Source organism: Artemia franciscana, chromosome 14 (assembly GCF_032884065.1).
Source record: "Artemia franciscana chromosome 14, ASM3288406v1, whole genome shotgun sequence".
Classification (NCBI taxonomy): domain Eukaryota; kingdom Metazoa; phylum Arthropoda; class Branchiopoda; order Anostraca; family Artemiidae; genus Artemia; species Artemia franciscana.
This window is the reverse complement of record NC_088876.1, coordinates 38,853,369-38,867,233: the sequence shown is the minus strand read 5'-3', so window position 1 is coordinate 38,867,233 and position 13,865 is coordinate 38,853,369. Positions and strand designations below refer to the sequence as shown.

Below are 13,865 nucleotides of genomic sequence, written 5' to 3'. Positions count from 1 at the left end.
AGGGAGCTTTATTCATATAGAAAAATTAAATTGCAGTTTAATCGGAATAGAAAACTTTCACCTAAAGCCAGCTCATCCCTGACCTGCCAAAGGGCATTAAAAATCATAAAGAGTATTATTTGCTTTTGAAAAAGTTGTTAAACTTAAAACACTTCATAAAAGGAAGAAGAAAATTTTAAAACATGGATGTAAAGCAAATGTATGAAGATTTCAAGAAAATGAACAAAAGACAGGTGAATATTTGATAAATTCATAATTTTCATGTCTAGATTAGACCTCAAAATCTTAGGCTTGCTTTTCCACAATGTGGAGGTTATTTTAGCTGTATCAGCTTTCAACCATGGATGCATCTGGGTTGTTATGCACTAGGCCTACTTGGCCAGTTAGGAGATGAACAAACCACTGGATGGATCCTTTGGTTCTCTTTTTCCAAAAATAGCATTAAAAGGAAATTACCTTGAATTGCATCTTCTAGTGACCAAGGCGGAATAACTTGTAGATGTTGCCAGGTAACATTGATTTGAGATTCTTGTTGTAGTTTGTGAGTAGACCATCACTATACACAATGCCTATATATGTTTATAGCCTACAAGACAGTTAGGTTTCATAGTTGGGTGTCTTTAGATGTAGCCTATATCTGGTATGTTTGAGGGCTAAAAGGAGCAGGTGACAACTAATAGACCCTGCTGGCTGATACTGGCTTGTCCTAATGCATCTTACATGACTTGCTGCTCCAATCATGGTTTACACCAATCTTGAAGCTGTCAATTGATCTAGCTGACATTATAGATTTTCTGAGTAAGTTCCACAGTGAAGCAATGTAATTAGTGAAGAAGTTGAACTTCTCATGCTTTCTGCTAAATTTTTGATACAGTTTTATGGGGTTTCCTTGTGTTCTGGTTTATTCACTATGATCAAAAATGGACTTAATGGTGTCACTGGTCATCATCTTAAATGTGACCATGACATCTCCTCTCTTTCTACAGTATGTTAGGGTAGACATGTCAGCTTTTCTAGCTGTTGCTTGTAGGAGATTTGTTGTTTGGTAAAATGGTGCTTGGTTGCTCTATGTTGGACCTTCTCAGGTATCTCTATGTCACACTTAAAGTACAGATTGGCAACCAACATGTCAAAGTTAAGATGAGGATGAACAAGTGCTGTGTAAAGCTTCTTGATAACTCTTGGCTGACAACTTGTCACTGAATGCTTGATCAAACCAAGGACCTTGTTTGCCTTATCCATACCCATATGGATTGGTTTCCATCCACTGTTGCTAGTGGGTGCTGAGAATTCTTCTGAGACACATGTTCTGAAAAGTAAGAATTCTCCTCACTTTTTTGTGGTCAAGTGCCAGGTTTTGGCTGCATAAGGCATTGCTATTAAAAAGTTGTAATTTTAGCCAAAGATAGAAGCTTTGAACCACAAAGTTTCTGTTGGCTATTGAAGGCTCCATTGGCTTGACCAATTCTATTGTGGTAGATCTTTTATTTTCAGTTTTGCTTCCCAGGTATTTGAAATGGACAACTTGTTCTAACTGTTAGTCTTCACAAGGAATGCTTAGGGTGAGGCTGATATGGCTGTGCATTTTGTTTTATTTTCATCAGAACATAGACTTTGTTTGTACATCAAAACATTAACTGGTGAAAAAATTCACTTCACTATTCAGTATATATCATTGCAATCAGAACTTGGAGGGTTATCTTGACCTCAAAATGTGATCTCAAAGTTTTAATACATACACTTCAAGTACTTGAAGTGTTTATTACTTCATATAAAGTTTGATAATTATGTATACTTCTAATTGCTTTTGATTAGTTCAAAGTAGCAATAGCCTCTTCTGATAGATTTATTTATAATGCAAAAATACGAATTGCCCAGCTTTAATTTCAAAAAATAGTAACTGTTTTTGTAACATAAGTTAAAACTATCTTTTTGGGGATTCTGTAGTGCAGTAGGATCTTCCACTGACTGTGAATCCCCATTGGGTCAAATGCCTTCTCAGAATTAATGAATGTCATATAGATCTTCAATAAAACTCTGCTATCTTTCATCATTTGCTATAAAGTATATATCAGGTCTACACAAGAATGTTTTGATTTGAATTTCTGTTGGTTGTCACAGAGGTGTCTGTTAAGTTTGAGCTGATTCTCTGCAGTAAGATTTGTGACAGCAATTTTTCTGGGTATAAAAAGCAGGAAGCTTCCCTGCCAGTTGCCTGGGAGGGTTGTATCCCCTTTCTAAGAAGATCCTTGGAAGGTAATTTGACTGTTTACCAGATTTGCTGCAAGCAAAGCTGTCCAGAAAGTAAAGTATTTGAGTACAGTTGATTTTATTATTTCTATAGAAATTCAGTCTTTGCCAAGTGACCTACTAGTTTTTCAAATTTTTTGCTATTGTTATGATTTTTGGGGATGACAGTGGATCCATATTAACATTTTAGGAGAACAAAGTTTTTGCTAGAACATGTGACAGGTTGTCTGGTGGAGGTTTGGTCAACAGCTTTTCAAAGTTGCTAGCCTAGACTTTGTTCACTGCAGACTGCTTGGCTATGAGGATACCCCCAGGAGGATTTTACCAGTCCATAGTGAATAGAAGAACTCCTGCCAATTATTTCATTGGTGATTTTTTTTATATATAGTTCTTGAGTCACCTCTCTTTGCTGCTTCTTCTTCCTGTTGTGTAAAGACAGGGCTTCAAATCTGTTCTGCCTCTCCAACTTAAAGGCTTGCTTGAATTCTCTCACTGGTAAGTTGTCAAAGATTGGATTTGAGGGATCCTTTTTGGCACTTTTATTTGATCTTAATTGAAGCCAACTTTTGCTGCCAATTGGCTATGATCTGAGCCAATGTCAGCCCCTCTGTACCCCCTTATATTAAGTAGGCTTGGTCTCTACCTCTTGCTCCAGAGACATTGGTCATTCTGATTTTAGGTAAGGCTATTGGGGATGTTCATGAGTATTTGTGTATATCCTAGCAGGCAAATATAGTCCCTCTTATCAGAAGGTCATCAAGGAGTGGAAAGTATATCAGTAGTTCTCCATTTTGCTTTACTGGTCCAGGACATGTGGAGAGAATGATCTGTCATTCCCTACTTTTACACAGAAATCTCCTAGAAAACATTCTGTAGTATGTCTTTGGCTATGGAGTTGAGTGTTCTGTAGAATTTGTCTTTTGATTCATCAGGGATGTCATTAGTAGATGTATAGCATACTACTACTGTCAGTTTTGCATGAACATATGAACCAGGATTCCAGGTGATATTGGTGTTCACTGCAATAAAGCTTGAGAGGTTTGATTTGTCAGTAACAGTAGTGTATTCCCTGAGGGCAGTCTATCAAAATCCAGGGTACTGGCTGCTGTAATCCTAGCTAAAATATGTTGAAAACTGTAAATTTGCTGAATACAATTCTTACCATATAGTAATGCCACTACTATTGCTTGACTAAGGATTACAAGAATGTTATAGATAGCATCTTGTTTCAAAGAAATTCCTAGTATACTACTGTAATTTTTTTACCACAGTTTTTACAAATCCAAATGCATGCAATTTTGTAAATAAAGAAAATTAATAGAATTGTAAAAAAATGGATTAGAAGTGAATATGTGCTAATTATTTAAATTTTGCATATTATGAAGTCACTGTTGCAGATTTTTACAAAAATTTATGGTTTTTATCCATTATAGTTCCTATTGTCAATTCTTCATCTAAGTAGAACCTATTTCTTGGACTGTATATTTGCAAAATAGGGGATAGGGGTAAATTATAGCAGGTCTGCATGCAAAGTGTGTTCAAGTTCTATTTATTTTCATAAAATAACAATAACAAAAATAATATCCCAAAGGGCTCTATGGCCCGTTATTTGGGAAACAAATAATGGGTTAGGTACAATTATTCTACATACTATGAAGTAAAAATTATTTTCTAACTTCACATTGCCCAAGGAACAATTTTCCAGGGGCAACTGCTTCTAAGAGTTATTTTTAGAACAAGTCTTTCTAGAATTGGTCAGAAACAATCTTGACAACTATAAAAGATATACCAACTTATGCATTCACTTTGTCTCAACCCTTTCTGTTGAAAAATCTTATTCTGTTGGAACTCTAAAAAAAAACTTAATGTAGATATTGTATTTTCTATCTTCCACATATGTTCTTCAATAAATTTTGTTCTTAGTAATACCAACTAGGTCCCCCTATAGCTAAATTATTTACATTAATCAGTTTTTTATGAAGAGACTGAGTTTAATATTAGGGTATAATTTGGAAAGGAAAGAAGAGTTTACATATTCATGTTGCAATTGAACAACAAAGAGTTACATTTAATAACTATGCAACTAGTAACTATACATGTAAAATTGGAAGAAGTAAACTGGTAAATAAGTTGGAAAGTGTTCAAATTAGAATTGATCTTGGGATGTTTAGATTTGTTAATAATTTGGTAATCTTGGGGGGCCTAAGGTCTGTGGCTAGGTTTATGGAAAAGCTCCTGAGGATGCCTAGGTTCCATCTTGTTAGTAGCATATTTAGATACCCTGCAAGAGAATAAGATTGGCTTGTGGCCAGGTGTTGTACAGAATACAGTATGATTGTGATCTAGGTGAGCTGTGAAGCAAAGATATGGGTATATTTGCAAATGAAGGAAAGGCTATAGGACCAGGAGATAAAATGTTGCATAAGGAGATGGCAAAGACCCTGTCAAGATTTGTATAGATAGGTCAAAGATACAGGGGAAGACATTTATTTTGGGAACAGGATTGTGAGAGGATAAGAGTTATTTGGTATGTATGAGAGCCAATGGGTTACTTCTTGGGAAAACAAGGAAATATACAAATTCGGCCTTACTTTTGCCCAATGTTTGGGGGTATTGAAAAAAAAAACATTTATATTTTGTAGGGTATCAAAAAGAATCAGCAGATGTGAGGAAATATTTTGTTAATGTTTTATTGATTACAGTAATGGGATGAAAGTAACTAGAAAGAAAACGATTTTTGGGGTAATTCCTGAGAATAGGGCTTAGCCATAGAGGTCTTTTTTGTTGGTTTGTATTTCCATATTTATGTGTTAGAAATTAATTGACTTCATTTGTTGGTTGGTGTCTTGTTCCTTATGTCAAGGCCCTTGTTGGCTTTGGTGCAAATGAATTATTATTGTGTTGGTAGTAATAAACCTGACCCATTGATTTAAGCATTTTATACCTTCTTTTTCTTCTTTGGAAAAACAGCACTTGGAGTCTGAGAGCAGTCTCATTTTAACTTCTTACAGAAATTGTTATTCTTCTTCTGTTTCAGCAAACATGTGCTTTTCAGTTGAGACTATTCAGCCATTTTCCTTTTGTCTCACTCTACAAGTAGAAATGAGCTACTGCAAGCTGCTCCTTATTTATCTTGAATCTGATTAGATATCTTGTGGTAAAGATTTTGATTCTAGGGGTTTAAAGTTTGGGGGATATAAATTGGAATTCTCTGCAGGTATGGTCAGCTAGTTGGCTGATAGTGATATTTCTGGTGTTTTAAGAACTCTAACAGTTTACATTGCAGGATATACTGTGCAAATGTCGGTATATTACATTCAAATAGGCAGTTGTCAATTGTTTAATTTTTTGTATTGCAACATCTGTGAAGACGGGATGAGGGAACTTGGCCACTTGAATTAGAAGAATGATTTGAAAATGCCTAAAAATTTAGCCCGTTTGAGCCTGACCAAATTTTATTATATATTCTAGAGAGGTGCTTATTGGGGAAGAGAGTAAATTTGGTTTATCCTTATTTAATCTTCAGCACTAAATGTCTCTAATGGGGATTGATCTTCCATTTGGCTGGTCAATATTTACCTTAAATTACCTTAAATCGCATTGTCCAAGTGAAATAAGGTTTAAATCCTGTAGAATTGCTGGTTAGTGATGATGATGGTTGGACGTCATCATCATTTAGAGCATTTTTTGCAATTTCATCAGCCTGATGGTTACCAGTTATACTTGAATGGCTTGGAATGTACTGAAGGTATGTCCTTATGCCTCTTGAGGCAAGAGTATCAATAATATCCTCGACTTCATTCACTAACCCTGAAACACAGACAAATATAGACAATGATAATGAAAAAGCTGAACATTTTAATAAACTTATCTCATCTGTTTTTACACAACCTCTCAGTGAAACTCTTATAGATCCTATTTTTTCTACCAATTTCACAATAGATTTTGATGATTCTGACTTTGATGATCAACAAGTTTTTGAAGTCTGAAGCATGTTGACACAAATAAATCACCAGACATTCATGAATTTTCAAACCATATGATCCAAGAACTTGCAATAGTACTCACTGAACCACTGACATATTTGTATAGTCTGGCATCTGGTACTTGCCCTTTGGCATGGAAAAAAAGCAATAATTAAACCCCTATATGAAAGTGGCACAAAAACACAATTTAAAAACTATAGACCAATATCAAACACTTCAATTTTTTCCAGAATTATGGAATGACTAATTATCAAGAGAATAAAAAATTATTTTGAATCAAATCTTCTTTGGCATCCATCTCAACACTGTTGCTGTAAAAAAATGTTCATGTAATACACATCTTTTGCAAGTAATTACTGACTTCCATAGAATGGCAGATGAAGGTCTCAGGTTTGATTGCATTTATATAGATTTTTCTAAGGCATTCAATAAAATTTCCATTCTGCTTTTACTTCAAAAGTGTGAGATATATCACCTAGGTGCCAGAACATTGAATTGGATTGGTGATTATCTAACAGGCAGGATGCAGAAAGTGATTGTAGGTGATGCTTTGTCCTCTGCTGAGGTTTTGAGTGTCCTCGGTTTGTCCTCGGTTTTGAGTGGTGTTCCACAAGGTAGTTGCCTTGGTCTGATACTTTTCTGCCTTTTCATCAATGACTTGCCTCTTGTTGTCCACCATTCCACAGTTTGTGGTTGATGTAAAGCTTTACTGCTCCTTGACAAATTCAGATGAAGCTTCATTGCTTCAAAAAGACTTGGATGCAGTGCACAATTGGTGTAATGTTGACTCCATGTTTGTCAACGAAAATAAATGTAGGGTCGTCCATTACTTTTGCAAAGTAGAACAAAGTTACCATTACCACCTTTCTGGACATTCAATTTTACGTGTTGAAAATGTCCGTGATCTTGGTGTTCATTTTGATTCTAGTCATAGGTTTGACAGGCATGTCTCTGAAGTAACTCGTAAGGCAAACTATCAGCTATTTTGTCTCAGACACAATTTCTGTAAGTTTAATCTCTGTTCATTTATTGCCATTTATAAATCAACAGTTCAACCTATACTCAAATACAATTCGTCAATATGGTATCCATTGAATAAAAAAGACAGAGCAAGGGTTGAAAACATACAGTAAAGAGCACCTAAGCTTGTACCTTATTTGAAACATTTGCTGTATGAAAATAGACTGCACAGGCTAGGATTGCCAAGTCTTCAATTCTGAAGGGATAGGGCAGACATTATTAACACATTCTGTATAATCAAAGGCATTGATAATATAAGTACATCACGGTTCTTCACATCTAATGACACTAACAGGACCTGTTATCACCCACATAAATTGTACCCCTCACTTTCGAAAAGGAAAATAGGCCAAAATTCATTTTACAGCAGAGTGTGGAAGCCATGGAATGACCTTCCACCTGAAATATTTCTAACAGATGACATAAACAGATTCAAAACAAAACTAGCAGAAACACATTTCCCCAGTAAATTATTTTTAAATTATTTATAGTATTATTTGTCAGTGTTTGTTGTAGTTGTTCTGTTTATAGGTTTGTATGTGTGTATTATGTTGTCAGTATTGTCATAACTTCTTTTTATTATGTTTAGTGCAACAAGCTTGATAGCTTACCATATTTGGTATTAATGAAAAAAAAAATATAAGACAATATAATTTGTCTGTATCCATCTTATACTGAGAAGCTGAGTATAGTAGCTCTAGGCTTGACCAAGAGTAAGAATAAACTTTAATATTCTGTAAATTAGATTTCAAAAGTTGATTATTCATAAGATGCTCCAATGGCGTGATTATGGCGTTTAACTCTGCAGACATTATACATTTTCTCACCCAGTGCAATATTGAGTGATGGGAGAAAAGCTGCACTTGCTACCTTCTCATTCGTTTTGGAACCATCAGTGAAAATTGGGCACTGCTTTATATGTAATTGTATTAATGAAACCAATGGGGGTGAGTTCTTTATTCGACTTTGAGAAATTAGTGTTTATTATCAGGATTGACCAACTCCATAGGGGGGTGGGTGGGTTGGGGAAAATGGGTTTAAGAGACTTTGATGGGACAATGCCTCTATACATGGCTGCATATCTTAACCAGTTATGCAGGATATGTGACCTATTGGCTTCAATTTTTGTCAGATAAGCTATCAAAAGAAATCTTAGTCTTTCATTTATTGCTGATAATCCAGTCTCAGTAAGCAGAAATTTAGTACTTGTTGGTTTCCTAAGACCAAATATGAGGTGGATTGTATATTTTGTGTTGTTTCTATTTTTTGCATTTGGATCTTTGCACAAGCACCATAATCAGTTTGTGGTTTTATATGCAATTTATGAAATTGGAGTAAAGTTTTCTCATTACAATGTCTGGGTATGGATAGTAGTCTTTATTTTTCTGATTTTCCTATAGCATTTTTTAATGTATTTTTGATATGAAGGTGGAAATTTAGTTTTTGGTCAAGTATAAGACGTAGGCAATTTGTTTGCTTATCCTCTGGAATGTTTACGGTATGCCATTTAGCATTAGTTTTGCATTAACATTTTTATAACTATGGTGAAACTGGATGATTTTTGACTTGGTAGGTGCAATGGATAAATCAAATTTTTGAGCAAATTTTTCAAATTAGAAGTGACTTTTTCAACTTTGAATGTGTAATTTCAAAGTTGTTCACAGTTTCCCATAATACTAGATCATCAGTATATTCTAAATTGGTATGTGGGAGGCTCATGTCCCAGAGAAATAGGGAGAAGATTAGGCAGCTCAGGACTGCACCCTTTGTAAGACCTGAGAAGGCTGAACCTACACAAACAATGAAACATTTATTTTCAATAAAAGATTTTATGAAGGATGCTAGCTTTGTGGGTAATCCAAGACTTGCAAGTTTGGCTAAAAGGATCTACAAAAAATTAAGCAAAGAGAAAACGGTTTTTAATTTCGACAGAGCAGTGAGCAAAAAATAAAATATAAAAATTACACTTTAACTAAAAAAAAATTAAAATACTCTGAATATTTCGGCCCCATGTCTGGGAGCCTTTCTCAACGGAAAAAAAATTACAAACAAAAAAAATGATTTTTTTAGACATAACACAAAAAAACCACAACAACTAAAACACAACAAAAAAAGATATAAACAATAAATAAATAAGAGCATAATGAAATGTAATAAGAACATAAATTTATAATGTGAGTTGTTCTTATTTATTTATTGTTTATATATCTTTTTTTTGTTTTGTTTTAGTTGTCGTGTTTTTTGTGTTATGTCTTAAAAAATTTCTTCTTTTTTTGTCATTTATAATTCTTTTTCTGTTGAGAAAGGCTCCCGGACGTGGGGCCGAAATACTCGGAGTATTTTTATTGCTTTAGTTAAAGTGTAGTTTTCATATTCTATTTTTTGTTCACTGCTTTGACAAAATTAAAACTCGTTTTCTGTTTGCTTAATTTTTTTTGTAAATGGAGAAGCAGTTCACATTGTTGTACGGTTTTTTAAAATCAAGAAATTCGGGAACTAGGACTTTATTGAAGAGACTATGGCAAAGGGGTTGGTGCAAAGGTTATTAATTTTTTTTAGAAGAATTTTATTCAAAATATTTATTGACACCATTTGTAGGTCAATTGTAAAAAATTTACCACTTTTGGGGTCAAAATACGTGCTTAGACTTGGAGGGGTAGCAATTGTAAGTTCAGTATTATCTGAGATCAAACATTCAATAAACTTAGCAGCTTTATTTGCTGGCTTGTCCCCCCACAAAAGGCTGTGGGCATAAAAATCTCCATAAATAATCATGTTTTTTTTAGCATATTAGAAATACTTAGATAACTGAATAAGTCCATGACATCTGTAGTTTGGTCATTAGGGTTATAGAAGCTTATTATGTAAGTTTTGGTGTTATTCAGCCATACATTAATTCCAATTGTATCAGCATCATTTAAAAAATCAGGAAAGTTAATTCCACAAAATGTTATATTATTACTTATTACTAAAGCTGCACCACCATCTTTTCTTTCTGATCTATCCTTTCTGAGGATAGTACATCCTGGGGACTTTATTTGTTGGTTTTTGGTCAGGTGAGTTTTCTTAAGGCAAGCAGTATTAACCGAATTTTCATTTACAAAAGATATTAGTTGACTTAACTTATTTTCTGAAAGTGATCTTACATTCTATTGAAGCATTAAAATGTGCTGCTTTGTTCTTTTTTGTTTGAATAAGCATGTGATTGGTTAGGTACATGATTGCCAAGTCATTTATGATTGTTGCTTTTCATGGCTGTTGTAGGCTCATACACTCAACTGTGTTGGAGTTTAATGCGAAGAAGCATATATTAGGTGTTAGTTTGTTTGGGTGTTCATCAGGGTTGTCATTAATTAGGGGATTAATTCCTGGTAATGCTTCTAATTCAGTTCTGCTTGGGAGGGGTGGCCAGATAAACCTTTTTTTTTGTTGGATGAGGAGTCTAGCTGGCTCAGCATTGGTGATTCTCTCCAGTGGGATTGTGATCTGGGGTATTTTGGGGAAAGTCTTGTGGGGGTTGCTTGTTGTTTTGAGTATATTGGTGTTGGGTGTTCTGTGAGTGTTAGTATTGGGTAGTGTCATAAAAGGTTTAGTTTGGGTGTTTGGGTTGTACTTGTTTCTAGAGCTGCAAATAGGTAAGGTATAGCTTTATTTGCTGCTATTGACAGCGCTAGTGCTCATTTTTTATATGCAGGGCATAATGTTTTATTGGAAGAATCATGGGGACCTTTACAGTTTATGAATGTTTATTGATCTGTTTTACTATTTAGCATTCCTTTGGGATAGGAACTCGTACATTTACTGCTGGTTTGCAAGAGTTCACTGCATTCGTTTTTGTGTGTCCCAGTTTTCGGCATTTTTGGCATTCCATCAGTTTTGGCTTGTAGGCTTTGTGTAATTTCATTTGTCCAAAGAGGAATATCTGGCTGACTCTTGGAAAACTAAATCTTTTTTTAAAAGCAAGAAAACATGAAAGAAAGATTTCTAAATACTTTAGAACTAAATGCTCCCGTTTTGCTCTTCTCTTTAAAGTGCATACAGTATATACATCTATACATACAGTACATACATTAAAGTACATACATCTCTTTGAAAATACAGCCATAAACTCTCCAACATCAGTAGGAATCTTGGAAAACTAAATCTTTTTGCAAAAGAAAGAAAACAAGAACACTACATTATTTTTTCCTTTTTCTTGTCTTCACATACAAAACCAAAACACATCTTCTACAAAATGCCGCCATGCCAAGAAAAACTTTACAGTTTTGTAGACGTACAGCAGTAGCAAGTAATAATATATATTCTAATACAAATCACAACATAACTATAATCAACTCGAACTCAAATCAATCTCTCAATTAAACAATCAACACAATATTCCCCCCAACAAACAAAATTCACCCCCCCCTCCCCAAAAACTGCCCTCTACCATACTGCACAGACCCCTTCCCTGCCCCCCCCCCCAAAAAAAAAAAAAAATCATTACTTCCTAACAAATTATCTTTTAATTTTTTCTTAAATGAAATTAGGTGTTCAGCCATCCTAATACTCACTGGCAGCTCATTTCAAATAAGCAGACCTATTTATTGTGCTGTAAATGCTGAAAACATAAAAAAGTTAATTTAAATTTTGCATCCATTTACAGGTATACTATCAAATATTAAGTTTTGGGATGATAGTTTCGTCTGCTTTAATGATCTGGAAAGGATTGATGGTTGTGACTGGTAGTGAAAGCCCAATTGTTGTAGTTTTAAGGTAAGTGACTCAGACGGTAGAAACTGTGTAGTGCTATTCGATTAGGGCGGTGATAAAATACTGATTGATCTAAACAAATAAGAATTTCAATAGGAAAAAAAAAATCAACTGATTGATCTTGTTGGTCCCCAGAACTGTTACTAGGGTGCCCAGGAAAAATTAATTGTAGCGCCGCCCTCCCGACTTTAAAATAAAAAAAAAACAATAAAAGTAGGAAATCCCCCAGCCACGGTGCCCCACCCTCAGCTGTGCGACCTGGGGCTGCTGACCGGGTCCCCCCTCCCTAGGAATGACTGTTGGTCCCTGTATTTTGTAGTTTGTGTGCATAAATATTTTTATCTCTAACATCTGTTTTCATATGCTATTAGAAGTTCGTTAATGGCTGGAAACAACTGCAGTTAGTCGATAAAATTTCTATGGACTCATAAAATTTTATATGCAAATTTAATTTTTTCGGATTCGCTTGCTTATATAAAACATATAGCCTACAAAAATATATGAGAATTTATGCTTAAAAGAATATGTATATTTTACAAAACTTCTTCAACATTTACAAAGATATTTTACAAAGATCTTCAACAAAAGGAAATAATATACTTACTTTTTAAGAAATCACAACTTTGGTTTCAATATAATTTATCTTCTTGTCTAAAAATGGTGGCTAAGATAAATGTCTGCGGAATGAGCTTTACAACTGCAGTCAAAATTAGGAATTGAGGGTATGTTTTCAAATCCACACCCTTGCTCCTTCCCAATTCTTAAGGATCAAAAGGCTAAAATAAGATTTAGCTAAGAATGTAGCTGAAACCTGGAAGTCCCTTTCCTTAGACAAACCCCCCAGGAGCAGTAGTCTTGAAGCCATACTTATGTTCACAAAGCAAAGCTTCTGAAGCTACAATTGCCTGATTATCTACATTCGTGCTTGCACACAGCGGGAATCCCCTTATTGGCTCAACACTCTCATTTATATCCCTTTCCCCTGAACAAATATCCCCTCCTCCTTGAAAGTTTGCTGCTTGTACTTTTGATTAATTATTAATCAAATTAATTATGTTTAATTATGATTAATTATGTTTACGTTTGATACTAAAGTGAGACACTGAGGTAATTTTGCTTTCTTGATTTAAGTCTAGCCATAACTCTGCCCTGGAAACATGTACTGTCATTATAGCATGGGTCATGACAGTGATTTTGACTATACAGTCATCAAATGGATTGCCCGAGGTCCATGAATACCTTCCTGTCTTAAAATCTATTGGATCCAGGTTAAAATGTTGATCCATTTGATGACTGTATAGTCAAAATCACTGTCATGACCCATGCTATCATGACAGTACATGTTTCCAGGGCAGAGTTATACAGTCATCAAATGGATTGCCCGAGGTCCATGAATAGATCAACATTTTACGGTGTCAGAAACATGAATAGATTCATCAAATGGATCAACATTTTAACCTGGATCCAATAGATTTTAAGACAGGAAGGTATTCATGGACCTCGGGCAATTGGCAATAATTAATTGAAGGCAAAAATTGAACCTTACTTTCTCAAAGCTCAATTGGCGCTCAAATCGTTTGAAAAATGAGTAATCTCAGCTATAAACATAAGTAGGGGCGGGGTCTAGAGCTAAGTATCCTCCCTAATCTCGATTTGTTTCTAACAATTTTCTATTATTTTTTATGCCATTTGTCAGTACTTCTATTGTTTTTGCAACTTTCATCATCATCATGGATGCTGCTTAAAATAAACAAAGATTTGAAAAGCCAATTGATGTACATTACTTCTGTGTAACATCAGTAATCAATTGTTTTTAGCTAATTACGGTGTCAGAAACAAAATTGGTGTAACCATTAA

The 13,865-nt window shown here is 34.6% G+C and overlaps 1 protein-coding gene across 1 annotated transcript in view; it reads left to right on the top strand.

Moving 5' to 3' along the window:
• The first annotated feature begins 19 nt into the window (after positions 1 to 19).
• The window catches only part of LOC136035691 (signal peptidase complex catalytic subunit SEC11C-like), a 35,180-nt gene continuing 21,334 nt past the window's right edge, over positions 20 to 13,865 (top strand). The window contains exons 1-2 of the mRNA XM_065717624.1: positions 20 to 233; positions 11,902 to 12,011. Coding sequence (XP_065573696.1) covers positions 183 to 233; positions 11,902 to 12,011 — 161 coding nt within the window. The 5' untranslated portion in view covers positions 20 to 182. The remainder of the gene's footprint in view (positions 234 to 11,901; positions 12,012 to 13,865) is intronic.